Source organism: Lynx canadensis, chromosome B1, assembly GCF_007474595.2.
Source record: "Lynx canadensis isolate LIC74 chromosome B1, mLynCan4.pri.v2, whole genome shotgun sequence".
NCBI classification, from domain to species: domain Eukaryota; kingdom Metazoa; phylum Chordata; class Mammalia; order Carnivora; family Felidae; genus Lynx; species Lynx canadensis.
The window spans coordinates 105977258-106001337 of record NC_044306.2 but is presented as its reverse complement, the minus strand read 5'-3'; the positions used below and the strand labels follow the sequence as shown (position 1 = coordinate 106001337).

Sequence of the window (24080 nt, the reverse complement as noted above, 5' to 3'; positions counted from 1 at the left end):
GGATACAGGAGGGCTGATGCATGGGGGCACTTGCACCCCAATGTTTATAGCAGCACTTTCAACAATAGCCAAATTATGGAAAGAGCCTAAATGTCCATCAACTGATGAATGGATAAAGAAATTGTGGTATATATACACAATGGAATACTACTTGGCAATGAGAAAGAATGAAATATGGCCTTTTGTAGCAACGTGGATGGAACTGGAGCGTGTAATGCTAAGTGAAATAAGTCAGTCAGAGAAAGACAGATACCATATGTTTTCACTCTTATGTGGATCCTGAGAAACTTAACAGAAGACCATGAGGGAGGGGAAGGAAAAAAAAAAGGTTAGAGAGAGAGGCAGCCAAAACATAAGAGACCCTTAAAAACTGAGAATAAACTGAGCGTTGATGGGGGGTGAGAGGAAGAGGAGGGTGGGTGATAGGTATTGAGGAGGGCACCTGTTGGGATGAGCACTGGGTGTTGTATGGAAACCAATTTGACAATAAATTTCATATTTAAAAAAAATGAGGTGGTATAGGGGCACTTGGGTGGCTTAGTAGGCTAAGTGACTCTTGGTTTCATTGCAGGTCATGATCTCACATTTTGCGATTTTGAGACCCACATTGGGCTCTGTGCTGACAATGTGGAGCCTGCTTGGGATTCTCTCTCTCCTTCTCTCTCTGCCCCTCCCCCACTTGCTCTGTCTCTCTGCCAAAAATAAATAAATAAACTTAAAAAAATTAAAAATGAGGTGGTATATATGTAAATGGAATATTACTCAGCAAAATATAAGAATGAAATCTTGCCATTTTCAATGACATGGATGTAGCTAGAGAGTATTATGCTAAGTGAAATAAGTCAGTCAGAGAAAGACGACAAATGCCATATGATCTTACTCACATGTGGAATTTAAGAAACAAAACAAGCAAAGGAAAAAGAGAGAGAGAATTCAAGAAACAGACTCTTAACTATAGAGAACAAAGTGATGGTTACCAGAGGGGAGGTTGTTGGGGGGGGGGGGTGACATAGGTGTTGGGGATCAAAGAGTGCACTTATCATGATGAGCACTGAGTAATGTACAGAAGTGTTGAGTCACTATATTGTACACCTGAAACTAATATAACACTATATGTTAATTATACTGGCATTAAAATTTTAAAAAATTTAATTAAAAAAAAAAAGAAAAGCAAATATGGTACTTAAGGGATTTCCAACATACCTCTGCAACAATTAGTGGAAATCTAATTTACTATGAAATAATAGTAAGTGGGTTGACATGCCTCAGTCCCCTCATATGGCATCCTAGAGCTATGCTTCCTTTTCTGCTTTGCTGCTAAAAGCAAGTATTTTAAATTATTAAGGCATCACAATTATGTTTTTTACAACTCATAAAAACCTTTTTCTCTATAACTGAATGTGTGAGATATAGCTTACATTTTCCTAAAGATACCATATTGTAAGAAACTGAACTACTTTTTAAAAAAAAAATTTTAATGTTTGTTTTTGAGAGAGGGAGAGAGAGGCAGAGTTTGAGCAGGGGTGGGGCACAGAGAGGGAGACCCAGAATCTGAAGCAGGTTCCAGGCTCCGAGCTGTCAGCAAAGAGCCCGAGGCCAGACTCAAACTCACAAACCATGAGATTGTGACCTGAGCTGAAGTTGGGCGCTTAACCGACTGAGCCACCCAGGTGCCCCTAAACTGAACTACTTTTTATGTTTATTTCCTTTTTTAAGTACATTAATATTTTGACTACTTTAGTATATCAACCATAAACTGAATAGAATATGCATAACAATCTCAAGTGAACACTTAGTGAGAATAGCACATACTTAATCGTTCTTTATTTTCCCACTCACATATCATTATTTGCCACTTTTGTGTCAACAAATGTTCTAGCAAAACCATCTCTCATCTGTATAATTTAGAGGTTATGTATAATGTATGCTCTGTAAGTATGTAACAGAAATAATTTAAGATTACTATGTAACTATTTTCTCCTTGACTTTCACACAAACCTTTGTCCTTAATCTGTTCCGGCAATACAAACAATAAAATACCTGAACATTGAGTGGGAGAATGAAGAATTCACTCAGAAAGGAATACAAAGCCTTGTAAAAGTTACTGTGATATAGCTACTTGCATCATCTTCCTCTTTTGCTTAAAATCCTCAGTGCTGATTAGACATCCCTGAAAGTACTAAGGTCCAATTTGAAACTACCATTTAAAATTTTAGGCATATGCCTGATTTAGGAGAAGGTTCAGAGGAAGGGAGAAATGATTCCATCCACAGAGCTAAAACTCCACCTCCATGTGCTAGGAAAGGTTTTAGGGCCGTATATCCATTTTCCCATGTGATCTTTATACCTAACCCCTGAGCAGTATATTGTTGTCACTATTTCCCAGAGAAGGAAACTGATCTGAGAGGTTCAAAAACTTGTCCAGACTTGTGCAGTAGTCAAATGGCAGGGTCAGACTCCTACCGCATTCTGATTCCAAACTTGCTGTTCATTAATCATGCCCATGTTCGTGAGGCCACACTCAAGGTCTAAACATTCAGCATATGGTGGCCATGACTTAATGTAATGTCAGTAATAAGCAGGATAATCTTTAAAACACCTGACTATAATTAGCAAATTCCCAGCTGAAAGTTCCGTATCCATTTTCCCAAATGTGATGAGGCTCATGTAAAATGTAGAAAACACACTCCCACCTTTGGTATTTATATTTTAAGTTAGCAGGATATAGTTTCCCCCTTTTTGTGTGTAGACTTCAAATTTAGAAAATAGTCAACTAAACACTGAATGATTGATTTACCATTAGGAATGTTACTGTCGAAGAAATGGGCAGAAAACATGAATAGACACTTCTCTAAAGAAGACATCCAGATGGCCAACAGGCACATGAAAAGATGTTCAGCGTCGCTCCTTATCAGGGAAATACAAATCAAAACCACACTCAGGTATCACCTCACGCCAGTCAGAGTGGCCAAAATGAACAAATCAGGAGACTATAGATGCTGGAGAGGATGTGGAGAAACGGGAACCCTCTTGCACTGTTGGTGGGAATGCAAATTGGTGCAGCCGCTCTGGAAAGCAGTGTGGAGGTTCCTCAGAAAATTAAAAATAGACCTACCCTATGACCCAGCAATAGCACTGCTAGGAATTTATCCAAGGGATACAGGAGTACTGATGCATAGGGGCACTTGTACCCCAATGTTCATAGCAGCACTCTCAACAATAGCCAAATTATGGAAAGAGCCTAAATGTCCATCAACTGATGAATGGATAAAGAAATTGTGGTTTATATACACAATGGAATACTATGTGGCAATGAGAAAAAATGAAATATGGCCCTTTGTAGCAACGTGGATGGAACTGGAGAGTGTAATGCTAAGTGAAATAAGCCATACAGAGAAAGACAGATACCATATGGTTTCACTCTTATGTGGATCCTGAGAAACTTAACAGGAACCCATGGGGGAGGGGAAGGAAAAAAAAAAAAAAAAAAAAAAAAGGACATTAGAGTGGGAGAGAACCAAAGCATAAGAGACTGTTAAAAACTGAGAACAAACTGAGGGTTGATGGGGGGTGGGAGGGAGGGGAGGGTGGGTGATGGGTATTGAGGAGGGCACCTTTTGGGATGAGCACTGGGTGTTGTATGGAAACCAATTTGTCAATAAATTTCATATATATAAAAAAAACAAAACAAAACAAAACAAAACAAAAAAAAAAAAAAAAAAAGGAATGTTACTGTCAGGTAGTACAGCTCTAGGTCTACCGGTTCCTTGTCAAGAGAGTTTAAATACTGTTACAAGTGGCCAAATCTTATGTACTCCACTGGCCTACCCAACATGCCTGCATCTCCTTCTGATTTCCAACCTCAACGTCCCTTCATAGGCAGGTCAAGTAATGTAGTTGGCCCTGCCTTTATTGCTCATTGTTTTCCTCTAAAGCGGTCTTCCCTCTAATTGTGCAAGATGCCTTCACTCTAATATTATGCCTAACTAACTGTTTTCAGCAAATTTCAGTGTTTTTCTGGTCTGGGAACAGGTCTTCTATAGACAGCCTTTCTAGTTCTATACCTGGTAAGGAGACCAAGGTGCCAGCTATGGCGTTAAAGCCCTTCAGCATCCCACTGTCCAGCTCCACACAGGGTGCACTGAGTGACTGTTCTTTAATATGCATGCCAGTAGATAAACATTCCTGGTTTGGCTGGGTATTCACTGACCAATCTAGTCTTCCCATCCCCCTCATACCTTTAGGATTTGGAAACTAAGAGTGACAATTAGTTGGCTAAAGTGATACAAAAACCCATCCCTTATTTCCTTCTAGTGGATTTTGTCACCAGTGGCTCTGTATGCCAGTGGTAAGAGTGTTCAATGTTAGTATCCTTGTTCTGTGGACAACAGAAGCAGTGAGCTTTGCAATCCAAATCCTTGTTTGAATCACTTCTTCAACACTTAATTGTGACTAGGGGAAAGTCACTTTATGTAAATCATGTCTATTGTGTCTGAAATGGGAATAATGATCTTTTACATTATATACCTGTGATGCCTGAGTGTGCATGTTTGTGTGTAGATAGATACATAGATAGATACAAGATCTTGCAATTAGCTGCCCAATTGTTCTCATTTACTTTATGAGATACAGATACATTGTATATATTTATATTTAGGAAATGTTTGATTAGGAAAATGTTAACTATAAAAATTCTGTGCTGAAACACTATCTGTGCCTGCTGCTAAAAAACCACACTCAGCACTTAAATTTCTTCCCCAGTTTTAATTTGGCTCACCCACTCCTTCAGTTACCTTATAAAAGAGGAAACGGGTCAAAATATTATCTGTGAAGCACAGATAAGAAACACAAAATTAGCAAATGTTCCCTCAAAGAATGTCACGTTGTAATGAATACTAACATGAATCTCCATATAAAACGTTTTTGCAGCTATTTTTAAACTTCGTCTCATTGATTTACTTTAATTGATATATTCATTCTGTTAAGGGAAGTTGGAGAAAATCCAAAGATATATAAAAGCTCCCATTTTGCTTAGTTCTCAGAGCTCAATTTCTTTAAATTAGATCTTCTTGGCCTTCAACGAGATCTTTTAATGCCTGCACGTGTTTTTGGCTTTGTAGAATGAAGCCTCAAAAAACTAAGTTAGTGGGGTAGCATATAGATTCAAGATTTGAATCATTTTGAAAATAGTCAAATTTTCAATTTAAACTATATTCATTGTGCAATTCTCTTGTAATTTTAACTGAATATTATGTTCTCTTTTAATACTTTCATGAACATCTTCAAATTTGCTGGAAAGTTGTTTTGTTTGCCAAAGAATAAACATAATTATTCTTATCTTCTTATCTCCTGCAGAAATGGCTACTTCATTGGTATATAAATATGTATTGGTACACAGAGCAGTATTTATATTAGACAAAAAATATAAACAACCAAAACATACAACAGTAAGATGAAATGGTTAAATACATTATAAGGTACCAATCTGATGCAGTATTCTGCACCCATTAACAAATTTGGTTTTGGGAAGTTAATGTGACCAGAGAAAGCTCAGAATGTACTATTAGATGACAAAAGCAAAATTAAAAACTCTGTATTTTTAGTAATAATAGGTACAGTTCTAATTTTTGCCTCATGGCTCTAATCTCACTTACCTATATATCTATATATCTGTCTATACTTAGGTACATGTAGTTATTGGTAAAATTAGGAAAGAATTCATCATAATATTAATTTGCCTTAAAAGGTGGATTTATTAGTGATTTTAATTTTTTTAACTAGAAAAAGTAATGTGTTATTTTACTTATTTTTTATTTATTTAAATTCAAGTTACTTAACATACAGCGTAGTATTGGTTTCAGGAGTAGAATTTAGTGACTCATCACTTTCATGTAACACCCAGTGCTCATCCCAACAAGTGCCCTCCTTAACGCCCATCTCCCATTTAGCCCATCCCTCCACCCACCGCTTCTCCAGCCACCCTGAGTTTGTTCTCTGTATTTGAGAGTCTTTCATGGTTTGCCTCCCTCTCTCTTTTTATCTTATTTTTCCTTCCCTTCCTCTATGTTCATCTGTTTTGTTTCTTAAATTCCACATATGAGTGAATATCATATATTTGTCTTTCCCTGACCTATTTCACTTAGTATAATACCCTCTATTTTCATCCACAATGTTGCAAACGGTAAGATCTCATTCTTTTTGAGCCAAATAAAATTCCACTGTGTGTGTGTGTGTGTGTGTGTGTGTGTGTGTGTGTACATACACACCACATCCTTTTTATCCATTCATCAGTCAAGGGACATTTGGGCTCCTTCCATAATTTGGCTATTGCTGATAGCATTAGGGTGCATGTGCCCTTCCGAGTCATCATTTTTGTATCTTCTGGATAAATACCTAGTAGTGCAATTGATGGGTCATAGAGTAGTTCTATTTTTAATTTTTTCAGGACCCTCCATACTGTTTTCCAGAGTGGCTGCACCAGTTTGCATTCCCACCAACAGTGCAAGAGGGTTCCTGTTTCTCCACATCCACACCAGCATCTGTTGTTGCCTCCCTTGTTAATTTTAGCCACTCTGACCAGCGTGAGGTGGTATTTCAGTGTGATTTTGATTTCTATTTCCCTGATGATGAGTGATGTTGACCATCTTTTCATGTGTCAGTTAGCCATCTGGATGTCTTTGGAAAAGTGTCTATTCAGGTCTTCTGCCCCTTTCTTCACTGGATTACTTGTCATTTTTGGGTGTTGAATTTGGTAATTTCTTTACAGATTTTTGGATACTAACCCTTTATCTGATATGTGATTTGAAAATATCTTCTCCCATTCTAAAAGTTGCCTTTTAGTTTTGTTGATTGTTTCCTTTGCTGTGCAGAAGCTTTTTATCTTGATGAGGTCCCAATAGTTCATTTTTGTTTTTGTTTCCCTTGCCTCCAGAGGCATGTCTAGTAAGAAGTTGCTGCAACCAAAGTCAAAGAGGTTGGTGCCTGTTTCCTCCTCTAGGATTTTGTTGATTTTCTGTCTTACATTTAGGTCTTCCATCCATTTTGAATACATTTTTGTGTATGGTGTAAGAAAGTGGTCCAGGCTCATTCTTCTGCATGTTGTTGTCCCGTTTTGCCAATACCATTTGTGAAGACTCTTTCCCATTGGATATTCTTTCCTGCTTTGTTGAAGATTAGTTGGCCATACATTTGTGAGTCCATTTGTGGGTTCTCTATTCTGTTCCATTGATCTCTGTCTCTAGTTTTGTGCCAGTACCCTTTTGTTTGATGATTACAGCTTTGTAATACAGCTTGAAGTCTGGAATTGTGATGCCTCCATCTTTGGATTTCCTTTTAAACATTACCTCGGCTATTCGGGGTCTTTCGTGGTTCCATACAAATTTTAGAATTGTTTGTTCTAGCTCTATGAAGAATGCTGGTGTTATTTTGATAGGGATTGCACTGAATGTGTAGACTGCTTTGGGTACTATCGACATTTTAACGATATTTGTTCTTCCAATCCATGAACATGGCATGCTTTTCTATTTCTTTGTATCTTCTTCAATTTCTTTCATTAAGCTTTCGATAGTTTTCAGCATACCTCTTTGGTGAGGTTTATTCCTTGGTATCTGACAGTTTTGGGTGCAATTGTAAATAGGATCGATTTCTTGATATCTCTTTCTGCTGCTTCATTATTGGTGTCTAGAAATGCAACCGATCTGTACATTGATTTTATATCTTGCAACTTTGCTGAATTCACGTATCAGTTCTAGCAGTTTTCTGTTGAACTCTTTTGGGTTTCCCACATAAAAATATCATGTCATCTGTGAAGAGTGAGAGTTTTACTTCATTTTTGCCAATTTGTATGCCTTTTATTTATTTTTGTTGTCTGATTGCTGTGGCTAGGACTTCCAGTACTATGTTGAACAAAACTGGTGAGAGTGGATATCCCTGTCATGTTCCTGACCACAGAGGAAAAGCTCTCAATTTTTCCCCATTGAGGAAGATAGTATCTGTGGGTTTTTCACATATGGCCTTTATGATGTTGAGGTATATTCTTTCTATCCCTACTTTCTTGAGGATTTTTATCAAGAAACGATGCTGTATTTTGTCAAATGCTTTTTCTTCATCTATTGATAAGATCATATTATTCTTCTCCTTTCTTTTAGTAATGTGGTATATCACATTGATTTGTGAATACTGAGCCAGCCCTGCAGCCCAGGAATAAATCCCACTTGATCATGGTGAATAATTCTTTTAATGTACTAGTGGATTCAATTTGCTAGTATCTTTTTGAGAATTTTTGCATCCAGGTTCATCAGGGATATTGGCCTATAATTCTCCTTTTTAGAGGGGTCTTTGTCTGGTTTTGGAATCAAGGTAATGCTGGCCTCATAGAATGAGTTTGGAAGCTTTCCTTCCATTTCTATTTTTTTGAACAGTTTGAGAATAGGTATTAACTCTTGTTTAAATGTCTGGTAGAATTCCCCTGGGAAACCTTTTGGCACAGATTTGTTGGGAGATTTTTGATTACTGAATCAATTTCTTTGCTGATAATGGGTCTGTCAAATGTTCGATTTCTTCCTGTTTCAGTCTTGGTAGCGTGTATGTTTCTAGGAATTTGTCCATTTCTTCCAGATTTCCCAGTTTTGTTGGCATATAATATTTCATAGTATTGTCTTATAATTGTTTGTATTTCTATGGTGTTCGTTGTGATCTCTTTTTCATTTGTGATTTTATCTGTTTGGGTCCTTTCTCTTTCCTTTTTGATAAGTCTGGCTAGGGGTTTATCAATTTTGTTAAATCTTTCCAAGAACCAGGTCTTAGTTTTGTTGATCTGTTCTACTGTTTGTTTGTTTGAAGTTTATTCATTTTTGAGAGAGAGAGAGAGAGACAAAGTGTGAGCAGGGGAGGGACAGAGAGAGAGAGAAGGAGACACAGAATCTGAAGCAGGCTGCAGGCTCTGAGATTTGTCAGTGCAGAGCCCAATGTGGGGCTCAAACTCACAAACTGCAAGGTCATGACCTTAGCCAAAGCCAGATGCTTAACCAATAGAGCCACCAAGGCTCTACTGGTTTTGTTGTTGTTGTTGTTGTTGTTTATATATCGTTAATTTCTGCTCTAATCTTTGTTATTTCCCTTCTTCTGCTGGCATAGGCTTTATTTGCTGTTCTTTTTCTAGCTCCTTTAGGTGTAAGGTTAGTAATGTGTTATTTTAAAAGTAATTACTGATGCCTGGAATTGTAAATTACCTTGCTAATTATATACAAAGTTTTGGAACAGTTAAAAATACAAGTACCATTTTTCAATAATCAGACTATTTCTGACAATAGAAATCTGTTCCTAGGGTTCTTGGATTGGAGGAGACCACTGAATGGTACCTCTGCAGGTGGTTGTGATTCTTTACCTCCTCCGTGACCAACATACTCTACACATGAGAGGGTTTGCCTGCCCAAATGCATTTGGTTTTCTGAATTTGATATGAGAACACTGATTTGGCTTATCATGATTATACTTTTAGATATTATCACAGCATTTTTGACATGTTGCACATAGAGAATAAAGCAAAAAATCATTTATATTTTTATAATACTTTGTTCATAGTAATAATAGACTAGCTCAGTTTTAAATAGACTAATGCTGAATAAAATCATTCTAGCAATGAAGAGTTCAATGAAAAGAATATAATCTAAGAACATTGCTGGGTGTTCTAGCTTCTAGCACTTCAGAAGCCTATTTTGAAAAGATGGAATAGTGGATGAACATATAACATTGTTTTCATATACCCCCCCCCCCAAATCTGGCTTCTAAAAACAACAGTATAAGAGATAAGAAATATTATGGCTTATCTTAAGTATATAAAATATCCTCTAGAAATAAATTTCCCTCTTCCCCGGATATAGGCATAATGGTAGTATCTACTGTCTGTTTCAGTATATCTTTTATGTGTTTTAGTGTTTGTTTCTAGAATGTCAGATAAATGTGTAAAATGCCAACTCAAATCTGCATAATCATGGCTAGTTCAATAATTTGAATCAACGTATTCTAGTTGATTTAGAGGTTAGTTCACAGGTACATTATTTAGCTTCAAAGGCCAAAGAACAAGCTAGGTTTGTTTGTTTGTTTGCTTTCTTATCAAGTATTGTAAAGATTAGTTTTAAAAGGCAATCAAGGGTCATATAGCAAAGCTCAAGGTTAGCTGAGGACTTTTTCAAAGAGACAAAAAGAAAAAACTTCCAACTTTAAGGTTAAAGCATTGAACACATAAGAAATTATTTTAAAATGGATTTCAAATCTATACTTTAACCATTGAATAAAGTGAGTAAAATGAAGTAAGTAAGATGGATAAAAGATCTAACGGGAAGGAACAATAAGAAGAGCTAGCTAGAATATTCAAATGGGGAGAAGAAATGAAAAAGAAGGGGAGAGGGAAGCCTAGAGGAGACTGAAGACAAATAAAATGAGAAATGAGGAAAACAACTTTTAAGTAATGAGACAAATAGATGACATAATTATTAGTAATATATAATGATATACATAAAATATATAATTGCTGATAACTATATCAACACCTAATACTTTAGGCCACTTTTTTAAAAAGCTTATCAAGCACTCCTACATATATTATCCCTTTTAGAATCCTCATCACAACTTTGTGAGTTAGATAATTATCTCCACTCTAACAAAAGAAGAGAAAATTTCAGAGAATATAAATTGTCTAACATCACTAATAATAACAACAATCTTATTAATAGCACTGATAGTAGCAGCAGCAATAAGAGAGGAGCAGGAACTAATAATTGTTGACCACCTATTATATGCCAGTCACTATGTCAAGAGCATAAAAGCATGTAACCCTCACAACTGTGCTTTGAGGTAATTATTATTATCCATACTTTACATGTGATGAGTCTGAGGTCTAAAAATGTTAATAGCATGCCCAATACTGAATAGAGACAGATCCAGAATTTCAGCTGAGGGAATCTGACTCCTAAGTCTTACATGACTTCACTATAAGTCCCTGAGCTGGCATTTAAATCCATACCTTCCGGGGCACCTGGGTGGCTCAGTCAGTTAAGCGTCCAACTCTTGGTTTCAGCTCAGGTCATGATCTCACAGTTCGTGCCCTCTCTCTCTCAAAATATATAAATAAACTTTAAATAAGTGAATAAATAAATAAATAAATAAATAAATAAATCCATACCTTCCTATTCTATACCTTATGTTCCTTCCATAAGGACAGAATGAGAAAGTCTCACACCCTACATCCAGGCAGCACCACTCCCCACCCCTTTACACAATAAGATTCTGTGTCCCATTACTCACTTTGTCACTGCTGAGCTGGCCAAATTCTTTCCCTGCGCAACCCATGCCCAGGCCTTGCAATGACAGAATCTAACCTGTCCCTAATGACATTGCCATCATTAACCCTTTGTTTCTATACTTAGGTGTGGAAATCCACAAACAAACGTGTCTTCTATCTTTGAGTGCCCTCAGGACCCACATATTTTATGGTTCAGTTGTTCAGTCAAAGCAAGTTGTTCATGTAAACAGAGCAGTGATAGAAAAAGAAGACTTGGATACCTAAATTTTGGAAAATTACCATTGGCCAGACGAATTTAAATAGAGATTCAGAAGTCCTCTTCCTCTGTTTTTACACAATAAGGAGAATCACTTATGTCCACAGATAAGGGATAATCTCTGAATAAAAGGTGTATCTATTTAGCTCCCCAATAAAGACTGAGACCTTGAACATGATGGGGCAAGGCTTCCAGGTGTCAGCTATGCTGCTAAAATAAGAAGATTTTATTGTGGACCCAGTTGTAACTATGGAAAGTGGGAAAGGGAGTACCTAATATGGAATCAGGCAATCTATATCCTTAGTCTACAATTTACCACTAATTTTACCTGTGAAAATGGGCAACTCATTTCTCCTCAGTTTCCTCGTGTGTAAAAGAAGTTATTAACTAAGATCTTTCACAAATCTAGTCTATAGTGTTACTTTCTGCCTAGTTGTCTGTGTAGGGAGGGTGGCAGGGAGAAAAGAAATATAAGAATAGGAATTTAAATAATGAGGAAGAAAAGAAGGAGCAGAAAGAAAAGAAGTCCATTAAAAATTAATAGCATGAGGGTGCCTGAGTGGTTCAGTCAGTTAAGCATCCAATTCTCGGTTTCAGTTCAGGTCATGATCTCATGATTTCATGAGTTTGAGTCCCACATCGGGCTCTGTCCTGACAGTTCAGAGCCTGCTTGGGATTTTCCTTCTCTCCCTCTCTCTCTGCTCCTCCCCTGCTCACACTGTCTCTATCTCTCTCAATATAAATAGCCTTAAATTTTTTTTTAATTCGTAGCATGGTAAATATTTTATAAGATGTAATAATTAAAACTCTGTTTCCAAAAGTTTTACCTTCAAAAGTAGGGCTGTTTGTTTGTTTGTTTGTTTTTTAATGAAAGGCCGAATTAGAGATTTACTTTATCATCATATCCTCTTTTGAAGAACAATCACTGCCTTGTGGGAATCTAAGACTTAAAGATTGAAAAGTCTTGGATTTTGAAGACCAAAGGCATATCTGAGAAATAACAATGTTTCCTTTCAACATATGTTCTTGCATAGTTTCACTTAAAGAGTGTCCTTCTTTTGACAATTGGTGATCTATGTCCCTGAGAAATGAAAGGAGATATATTTTATGTACTAGATAACAGTTCCTTTAATACATGCAGAATAAACTTTTCATGTAACTTCCTTTTTCTAGCTGACACTTTTTGCTAATTTATTGCAAGCTGAAGGATAAATATGTGTATATGTTTATGTTATCTTGAAAGCATCTCTCCGGTTGTAAATTGGTAAAGACACTACTTTCCATCATTTAATTCTCTCACGTATAAAGGAGTAGTTTTACCCTTTGAATGCAAAAGGAAGATATCTTTTAAAACTTCTCAATGACATTTTCTAACCCGATTTTTGTTTTTTAATTATGTATTTCAGGCCCTGCTTGACACTCAGAATCTTTTGCGTGCACAAATCACAAATTTTACGTTCAACCTTGGATTTTCAGGAAAATTTTACCATACAGGTAAGAAAAAGGTGGTTAATTACTCTCAAAGGCCTCTCTGACTACTGTATTTAAAAATATGATAAAAACAGAGAGGAAGGCAAACCATAACAGATTCTTAAATACAGGGAACAAACTGAGGGATGCTGGAGGGGAGGGGGGTAGGGAAAGGGGTAAATGGATGATGGGCATTAAGGAGGGCACTTGTTGGGATGAGCACTGGGTGTTCTATGTTAGTGATGAATCTCTGGGTTCTACTCCTGAAATCAATACAACACTGTATTTTAACTAGCTTGAATTTAATTAAATAAATTTAAAATAATAAATAAATATAAATAAATAAATTTTGTGACACCTTTTCTTACATCTTCCTACATTCCATGTCTCTGTCCTATTCTATTTTCCTCATATTATTCAATTCAATTTAGCATATCATTTTCTTAATGTTTATTGATTTATTTTTGAGAGAGACAGAGTGTGAGTGGGGGAAGGGCAAAGAGAGAGGGGGAGACAGAATCTGAAGCAGGCTCCAGGCTTTCAGGTGCCAGCGCAGAGTCCGACGTGGGGCTCAAACCCAAGAACTGTGAGATTATAACCTGAGCCAAAGTTGGATGCTTAACCAACTGAGCCACCCAGGCGCCCCCTTAAGATAGCATTTTTTAACCTTTACAAAATGTTTATGGTTTGAACATTTATTCATCATGTTATTATATAATGGCCTTCCTTTTCTACTGAAGTATAACTTACATATATAAAAGTGTAATAAGTAGTAAATGTGGTGCTCAATGAATTTTAAGAAACCAGCATGCAAATCAAGAGAGAGAATACTACCAGAATCCCCGCACCCACCTACCTTGTGCTTCCTCACAGTCACTAGCCTCTCTCAAAGAAAACCAGTATCCTGGCTTCTAATATCATAAATTATTTTGCATGGCTTTGAGATGTGTGTAAAAGGAATCATACAGTATCAGCTCTTCTGTATCCAGCTTGTTCTATTAAGTGACTGAGCCACCCAGGTGTCCCTGTTCAATATCATTCTGGTTTTACAGGTATTATTGTGTGTAGTTGTAATTCTTTCATTTTCATTGCTTTATAGCATTCCATTGTTTGAATATATCAAAATTTCCTTATTCCATTCCTTTCCAATGTAGATGTTGGTTTTTTTTTCTAGTTTTTGGCTTTTTTTGACTAATCATGTTAAGAACACTTTTGTACCTATCCTTCAGAGATCATAACTATTTTTTTTTCTGTTGGTTATCAACTAGGGGTAGAATTTTTAGTTATATAGCACACTTATGGCCAACTTTAGTAGAAAAATGCCAAGTTTTCAAAATGGTTGTACTGATTTTCATTCCCAACAGTGTATGAGTTTTCTTGTTACTCCACAGTCTCAGTAACATTTGATATTGTTCGTCTTTTTAAATTTAGCCTTTCTGGTGAGCACATAGAGATATTTTATGGTTTTAATGTACATTTCTTTCATGAGCAGTAACATTGAGCTTATTTCATATATTTATTGGCCATTTGGAGATCCTCTTTTGTGAATTATTTGAGATTTTTTTTCTGTTAGGTTACTTGCTTTTTCTTGTTGATTTGTAGAAATTCTTTATGTATTATTTTTTTCTTTTTCTTCTTTATACATTCTTAATGAGCCCTTTGTCAGTTACGTATGTTGCAAATATACATTCTCCTATTTTTCAGGTTTCTTTTCACATTCCTAATGGTGTTTTTTGATGACCAAAAATACTTAATGTAGCCTAGTTCATCTTTTTGTTTCTGTATGGTCGATTTTTTGTGTCTTTTTAAAGATATTTTTGCATACTATAAAATCATAAAAATATGCTTCTATGTTCTTACAACTTACAAATCTGAAATCCATCTGGAGTTGATTTTTTTGTATGTATGAGATAGAGGTCAAGATACCTTCTTTTTTCCACAAAGATATCTAATTGGCACCAAGTATTAAGTGACCATCCTTTCCCCACTCCACCATAGTGTCATCATTGTCATATATAACCATATATGTGGACTCTACACTCTCCTGTTCATTGGATCTATTTGTGTACGTCACACGATCTTGTTTACTGTACCTTTGTAATTAATACTAATTTCTGCTAATAAATACTAATACTAATATACTTAATACTAATATCTAGTTTTGCTCATCTTCTTCAAGATTGCCTTGGAAATTCTTGGCCCTGTGCATTTTCATATAACTTTTTAGAATCAGCTTACCAATGTCCACAAAGAAATTAGTAGAATTTTTATTAAGATTGCATTAAATCTATTAATTTGTGGTAGAAATGCCATCCTAAATATTGAGTCTTCCAATCTTTGAATGCCTTTAGGTCATCTTTAATTGCACTTGATAAAACTTTTGCTGTTTTTAGATTCATTCCTTGGTGGGGCTTTTTGATGCAATATCAAATGGTGTCTTATTTTTTATTTCATTTTGCATTTCTTTGTTGATGGTATGTAAAAATACAATTAAATTGTGTACTGATCTTGTATCCAGCATCCTTGCTATGTTCACTTATTAATTCTGTACTTTGTAGGCTTTTTTAAAATTTTCTATTTATACAATCATATAAAATTTTGGATACTAAAATGGTCCTTCCTCCTTTCTGAGCCTTGTGAATTTTTTTCCTTACCTATATTGCACTAGGTTAGCTCTCCAGTACAACATTAAGTAAAAGTGGTGATGATGACACATGTCTTATTCCTGACGTCAGGGGAAATCTTTCAGTAGTTTTTTTTTTTCCCTATTCTCAAGGGGAATTCTTTCATCAGACTAGTTTGTAGACACTCTTTATTAGCTTAAAGGAGCTCCTTCTATTCCTAGATTGCTAAGAGTTTTATCATGAGTGGGTGTACTTTGTCTTTAAGTTATTTATCTGTTGCATCTCTTCCCTTACTAAAATGAGCACTCCATGAAGTCTTCACTGTTGTAACACCAGCAACTAGAACAATGACTACTGAAAATGAATTAATGAACAAATGATTGACTGAAAGTAAAATCCCATTTAACTATTAGTATTTATATGAAACAAGGTCAGAGAATAAAATTTTACCACATTGCATTGTGAAAGAAATTCACTCTAAATATTAAGAATAACTAGAAACTTTCTTTCCCAAACATAATAGAAATAGAAATAAGAAAACACTTCTGGCAACTTATTTTTTTGCCTAATGCTGAATGTGAAAGATTGACTCTAGCCATTGCTCTCCTTCCTTTTTGTTTCTGAAATATTTGTCCTTTTCCCCTACGTGGGCATTTCCCACAGCTCACAGTAAGAATGGACACTACTTAAGCCAAAGAAAGTAGAACACAGGAGAAAGCTAAGGCCAAGGCTTGAAGGGATCTTGTTATCTGCATATGATATGAAAGCTTCCACACAACTTAGCTAGGCTTATCTAAAACCAATAAAGTCATTTTTTAGTGGGAACAGATGTAAAGTTTAATACTCCTAATCTTTCAAAAATTAGATATTGTAAAGTTTAATTGAATTATATTGTCTTTCTAAATATGTAATTCCTTATCCTATTAAAAATTCTATTTTATTCAATCTCAAAGGGAAGAAGAAAAATAGCACTATCATAATAGTAAGACTTTCTTTCAGGAAGAGGTTCCATCTTGTTTGATATATATTTAGTTTTCGAAGCATTTGTGGATTTTTTGAGAAGTAAAGAGATTAAGGAAATAAAATCATAGTTCCCTTCTAGTGAGCAGCACCACATTCTAGGTACTTAGCTAATCACTTTTCATGTACCTTCTCAATGAATCCTAGGAGTTAAAGATTATGTTACCCTGTTTCTAGATAAGAACATAGAAACTTAGAGGGCCTAAGGTCATACAGCTAGTTAAGTGCAAAAAACAGTCTTAACCTTAGATCAGGCAGAGCCCAAGTCTTATGCATAAGATAAATTGCATTTTTAATATTTAATTGGCAATTCTTGATAAAGGAAGCTGAATGGCAAAAGGTTCCTTCCCCTTATCTATAGATACTTTAGGTTTGTATATTTCCCCAGATCATGGAGAACCAGCAGTCTTGGTAAATTCTAACTATATTACAGAATTAACTAACAATGTGAAGAGCAATATTATATCGAATTCGTAAATGATGATCTTATTTCTAAAATCCAAATTTGGACAATGAATGATAGTTAAGGGCTCTGAATTTGGAGTTGTTTATCTGGGTTAGAATTTAGAGCCCATTATGGAAAAATCCCAAATTTCCATCAAATGATGAATGGATTAGAAGATGTGAGATATACATATATATACACATAGATATATATATAGATATATATATATAGATATATATATATACAACTGGAAGGTATTATGCTAAGTGAAATAAGTCAGTCAGAGAAAGACAGATACCATATGTTTTCACTCATATGTGGAATTTGAGAAACTTAACAGAAGACCATAGGGGAAGGGAAGGAAAAATAAGTTACAAACAGAGAGGAAGGCAAACCATAAGAGACTCTTAGATACAGAGAACAAACTGAGGGTTGATCAGGGTTGGGGGGTGGGGGAGAAGGGAAAATGGATGATGGGCATTGAGGAGGGCACTTGTTGGGATGAGCACTGGGTGTTGTAGGTAAGTGATGGATCACTGGAATCCACCCCTGAAGCCAAAACTACACTGTATGTTAACTAACTTGACAATGAATTATAAAAATAAATAAATAAAATAAATTTCTAAATTAAAACAAAAAGAATTTATAGGTCAGAGACCAAAATTTGACCATGTTGTGTTGTGAAAGAAAATCACTCTAAAATACTAAGAATAATTAAAAGCTTTCTTTCCCAAAACAGAAATTAAAAAAAAAAAAAAAACCAACACTTCTGGCAACTCAATTTTTTGTCCAATGCTGAATGCTAAAGAATGTCTCTAGGCAGTTGCTCTCCTTCCTTTTTGTTTCTGAAATATTTGTCCTCTTTCCTTACTTGAGCACTTCCCACACCTCACAATAAAAATGTCACAATAAAAATGTAAGAAACTGGCTTCTGTACCAACCTTGTCAGTGACTTGGGACAAATTATTTCACCTTTCCAAATATCAGTTTCCTTATTTGAAGAATAGAGTTAGTAGTAGCCCTTACCTCATAAGGTTGTAGTGAGAATTAAATGAGATGTTGCTTATAAAACAGTTAACACAATGCTTGACAAAAGGTAGAGTCTCAATCAATGATGATTTTAAATATCATGGCAGGAAAAATTGAAGATAAAATACTGAAAGATAAGTTATTTAAATAGATACAAAATAAATAATGATTTGCACTAACTTTATTAGATTTCAGCATAGTTTTGTAACAATTTAATAAATGACATTTAAAGTTGGGGAATTTGACTTCTAGTTCTCTCTTTCTCCAGTTCTAACAAAGGTGGGCAAAAGTCAGGAGATAAAAGGGTGGCTAGAGCCCAGGACAGCCCATCACAGCTATGTTTCAACTGCTTTTTATCGTAATGTTTAAAGTAATAAGCAATAGACATTTATTCTCAATATAATTCTGACATAAAATATACCCAAAGTAGGATTAAGTGAAATCAGATAAGAAAGAGTTATAAAGAAAAAGGGAAAGGCATATATTTATGCCTACTATGAATTTATATAAATCTATCAAAAGGCAGACATCATTTGTCTAATACCTGCATGATTCAAATGTATAAATATTTTAATACCAGATTTCACCATGGTATTCAGGAAAGAACAACAAACGCCCGAGCTATCTTTCCAAAGCTACCTTTCCACTGTCCTGATAAATAAACTTTGTGTAAAGTCCAGGTAGAAAAAGGAGCAAAGGGGAGATGACAAGAAAGGTGCAGGAAAGATAGGAGTTACAGGGGACAGGGAATAGAGATTTAAGCAGTAGGAGGAGTGACTTTTCATAATCTAGGAAATCTCATCTCCCTCTACCCACATTCACTGCATCCAGAGGAGGTGGAAGCCAGAAACAAACTGATTACTGGGAAACCCCAAGAGACTTATGCCTTTTTTCAGTGTGGGACAGTAAAACTGCAATAAGTAACTGATTGTAATCTTCACTAATATGGTATCCTGAGGACATACAAAATGCTAAGCAAGAGGAGAGTCTCTTGGATGTAAGTAGAGATGTTTAATTGTGGTGAGACTATATGACATCATCCTTGTGTCCAAAAACAAAAACAAAAACGAAACAAACAAACAAAACATGTATTTAAGCATCGCCAGTCACATGTAACAAATGCTTCTTCACCAGGGCCACCATATTTATCACCTAAAGGTAGCAGTACTCAAAACCCTGCAATGATTGGGGTCATCAGAGATTCTAAACCCTGACTCCATATTCCCATTCCTTTGCATTCCTCTCTAGAAGTCTTCCCCGAGCTGTAAAATAATCACTCAGAAACCCGAAGCTGGTGACTCATTAATCAGGCCAGTCAGTTAATTTTGATGCCTTGGTCTTGGCATCTGCCACATAACATGCAGGTGACACCTTCCCCCACACTCTGATGCAGTATCATTGTGAAAAAATAAAATGAAACTCAAGGAGACCTGAAAAAGACACAAGAAGAACAAGAGTAGGAAATAAAAAAAGAAAGGAAAAAGGCATTTTAGATTATCCAATAGGTGCCAGGATTATAGTACCACTTCTTCTCAAAAAGAATAAAATAGGTATTGCGATCCATCTTTTTACCTATATAAATACAGACATTAAGGGGTTATGTGACTTGCCTACAATCACACAATTCAAATGTATTGGAACCTATAAATAAAGACTTCTCTGACTCTAAAAGCTATCCTTGTTTCACTATATTATGGTAATATGGGTGTGAGATGAAGAGGGAAAAAATTAGGGAACTAAAACATTAAATATAAAGGTGCCCTTTACATATAAAGAAAAAAAGTTCCTTTATATTAGCAAGTATTTAATCATATGAAAGTGAAACTGAAGTCTGTCCTTGTTGAAGTATTATGTTATTCTATTCATCCTACATTACTAATATTTGTTCTTCCTATATAAATTAGAACAAGGGGCTCCTGGGTGGCTCAGTCAGTCGAGTGTCCAACTTCGGCTCAGGTCATGATCTCGCAGTCCATGAGTTAGAGCCCCTCATCGGGCTCTGTGCTGACAGCTCAGAGCCTGGAGCCTGCTTTGGATTCTGTGTCTCCCTCTGTCTCTGCCCCTCCCCCGCTCACACCCTGTCTCTCTCTCTCTCTCTCTCTCTCTCTCTCTCTCTCTCTCTTTCACTTTCTCTCTCTCTCTCTCAAAAATAAATTAAAAAAAATTTTTTTTAATTAGAATGAGTGTGCAGCCTCATACTACACCTTTATCTTTAGTAAGTCACTTTCTTTGCCCAGTAAATCATAGGACATGATTCTTTTCCTGCCAATGGACTCTGCCTTCCTTCTCTTGCAAAAATGAATAGAAGAACAGTAGTAACAGGCACCCGGCTTGGTTGGCTGGGTCAGAGCAGCAGTGCACCCTCCATCTTTAGCCTGTAAGGCACCATGGAAACCCGTCATATCAGAAAAATGAAATTTTTGAAAATATGAGAGAAGATTTTCTCCACACAGAGAGGACATCATTTGAAGAACCTACTATTCTATATTCTAAGAGTTTGTTAGATTCAGTGTTGTGGCTGAAATTTCAGTGTTGTTGCAAAACTTTGTGATGATTAATATCATCTTATGATATGCCGGGAAAGTGGTGAGGCACCTTAAAGTGCTCTCATGTCATGCTTCAGTGAAGAAACAAAGAGAGTCCCATCCCCCTCAAGAAAACTGTGGAATTTCCCACACTCAGCTAAACTGCTGGTCAGGGAAAATGGAGGAAATAAAACATGACTAAAAAGGAAGAAATCAGAGGAATAACAACAGGGCTGACTCTCAAGGAAATAGGAGTTTCTTTTTGTTGTTGTTAATGTTTATTTATTTTGAGAGAGAGAGAGCATGTGTGCAAGTGGGGGAGACACAGAGAGAGAAGTAGAGAGAATTCCAAGCAGGCTCCACAGGGTCAGCACAGAGCCTGAGATGCGGGACTGATCTCACAAACCCGTGAGATCCTGACCTGAGCTGAAATCAACAGTCTTATGCTTAACCGACTAAGCCACCCATGTGCCCCAGAAATATGAGTTTCTTGATGGAAAGTCTGCTTCCAGGAACTTGAGAAAAAGGTCAAGCATGAGAAACATGAGTCCACCAAGGATCAGCTTGGCTTGTTTTACTATGACTTCATCACTTCTCAGCCTCTTTCCTTCACTTTCATCCTTTCTCCCTTCTTCCCTTCCGCTTTCTCTCATTTACCCAATAACAATTCCTACATTTCCTTTTTTCCCCCTTGTTTATGCCATATTTTTCATTAAATACTGAGTAGCTTCTTCTCAGAGCTAATGAGGAACCCAAATAAATTATAGAATTATTCCTTTGTGACTATGATGTCACAACCTATATCAGAAAGACCTACTGCTAGAGCTCTGCCACTCATTTCTTTACTCGTATTCCCTTAATTCAATTTCCTACTCATCCCTCCATTTCCTCCAAACTACAGGTTAATACCAATACAATAAGAGAGTTCTAATGTCCTTGGGAATGGTTGTGTATTTCCATTTTGCAGTGATTTTATACCTATGTCTTATGTTGAAAAACTTTTAAAAGAGCTTTGTCACAGTCTCTTGTTGTTCCCCAAGTAACAGGTTTTCCTTTGCTACATTTCATGTTCAAGCCTTATATGTATCAAAAAGAGTATAAATGGTGTCTTCTAAGTACATATATGTGTGTGTATATAATTGGATGGATGGATGGATGGATGGATGGATGGATGGATGGATAAATAGGCAATTTATATAGATAGGCAGACAATCATTGCAACTGGGATTAACTGAATAATCTTTTTTCCTCCAAAGGAACTGAAGAAGAAGATGAAGGGGATGACCATCTTCTGGGGTCTGTGGATGAGTTTTGGTGGTTTCCTCATATGTGGAGCCATATGCAACCCCACCTCTTCCATAATGAGTCATCTTTGGTGGAGCAAATGATTCTCAACAAAAAATTTGCCTTAGTAAGTAACTCTCAATCAAAAAATTTGCCTTAGTAACTCTTTTGAATATTACATTGAGCTAGTATACACTGACATTAGAACAAGTTGGTATTTTAGCCTTTCAGTATGTGACTTTTGAATTTGTATGGGACGCTCAGTACTATGCCTAATACTTTGAGGGTTCTAATTTAGGAAAAACTTCACAAGACACTCTAAGACTTACCTACTAGACAGTTTATTCAGAGCTCATAAGACATGGCTCTCTGTCCAGAAGGAGCTTCTTGCTATATTAGGAAGGCAAAATATGCACACAAAACAATTTTCCAACAAAATGAGATATTCCATAACCTACTACTAAACTGTACAGATATAAGAACCCACAGTTCAGAGAAATAAGTGTCATTGGGAGTGGCCAGGAAAATGTACTTGTGGAAACAGGACTCTAGGTACACCTGAAATAAGAATAAAATTTACGTGCCAGGAAGCACTGGAGTGTAATGAGGCTGAGGGAAAAGACCATGTAAGGAGACCATAATGTGGGCACTAGGTAATGAAGACTGAGTCAGAAAGGTAATGGAAACGGGAGGAAAACCATTTAAACACATTGCAAACATATATGTTATAGTGATGGAACATTCACTTGACTGGTACAGTGTTTTCTACTGAAGGCTTTCTGCTTCCTGACAGGGAAATTTACAGTAGAAGTTCTAATAAGTACAGTGTATGAGAAAATGTGCTGTAAGCAGCAGGGATGGTATATAGTGATTAACAACCCAATATAGCATGTTTGTTTCTGTGAATAATACTAATGGCACACAAACACATGGAGGACTCCAGATAGGCATTTGTCTATTTACCCAGCATTCTCACACCTTGGGCAGGGAGTGCCTTGGGGTAGGAACTATATTCAGTTCATCACGGCATGGCAGCGCCTATATCATGAAGGTACTCAATAAGTATTTGTAGCATAAATGATCAAAGCAACAGAAATTATCATTCAAAAAGGATTTGAAATGTAATATATTTTTGTCTATTATAGCATTTTTTATTTCCAAACCATGAAGCTGATATTACAAAGTTCATAAATTATTTATATTGAGAATAATTCTAAAACCATCATATCATGTTCCTAAGCAAATCCTACTAATTGTAGACTTATCCCAGTGTGTAAAATGAATTAAAATACACAATGATGGTTAATTTAAATATGATTTTGAAAAACTTAAACTATAATTGCTCCCTTGACAAACAGAAAATGTTTTACCAGAGATTTAAAGTTCTAACCCCATAACTAGAAATGACTGATTTCAAATACAACTGCTCAACTTTGAGGCTTTTCCACATATATGCCTTTCTCATCATTATAGTCCTTAAACAGTATAGTCCCCAACGTTATATGTTCTTAAACATTATAGTTCTATTTCTTAACATATTTCACCCTGAAATGACATAAGAGATTATAGTTTTCAAGGGTTATGTCTCCCTTTGCCGGCCACCTGACCATACAACTGTTAGCTTTTTGGCCACTTAGAATTTCAGAGTACGGACACTCACTTATCATAGAGCGTATTCTATGTAAACTGCTGGAGCCAGGATGTTCAGGTAATTGATCCACATGGTACCTTACTTAGAGGTGCACAATAAAAAGTAAGAATTTATAAAATACATTTTTCTATTGAGGATATAGAAGGCCAAACACTTTATGGATAGCATTAGAAGCCCATACTTGTCTTTGAACTTCAGTGACTGCCCAAAATAGATACGCAGCTGCAAGTGCACGATGGGCATGCACTGATATTTTGTCAAGAAAATGAGAATAGTGTCCTCCATATTGATATTGTGAAAATGTTCTGATAGAATTTGCAAACTCTTGTGAGATGAAGAGCCTCCTTTATCCCCCTAAAATATAAACAGAAATAGCGAACAGCATGTAAGAGTGTGTAAACATTGTCACACTTTTTAATGGAGAGCACTAAAAATCCTATCTCGATGCAGCAAACATTAATTCTATGATCTTCA

At 36.0% G+C, this 24080-nt stretch overlaps 1 protein-coding gene across 1 annotated transcript in view; it reads left to right on the top strand.

The window, feature by feature from the left end:
- Positions 1-24080, top strand: part of NDST3 (N-deacetylase and N-sulfotransferase 3) — a 185950-nt gene that overhangs the window by 50454 nt on the left and 111416 nt on the right. Inside the window, 2 exon segments of the mRNA XM_032592910.1 lie at positions 12965-13052; positions 21928-22082. Coding sequence (XP_032448801.1) covers positions 12965-13052; positions 21928-22082 — 243 coding nt within the window.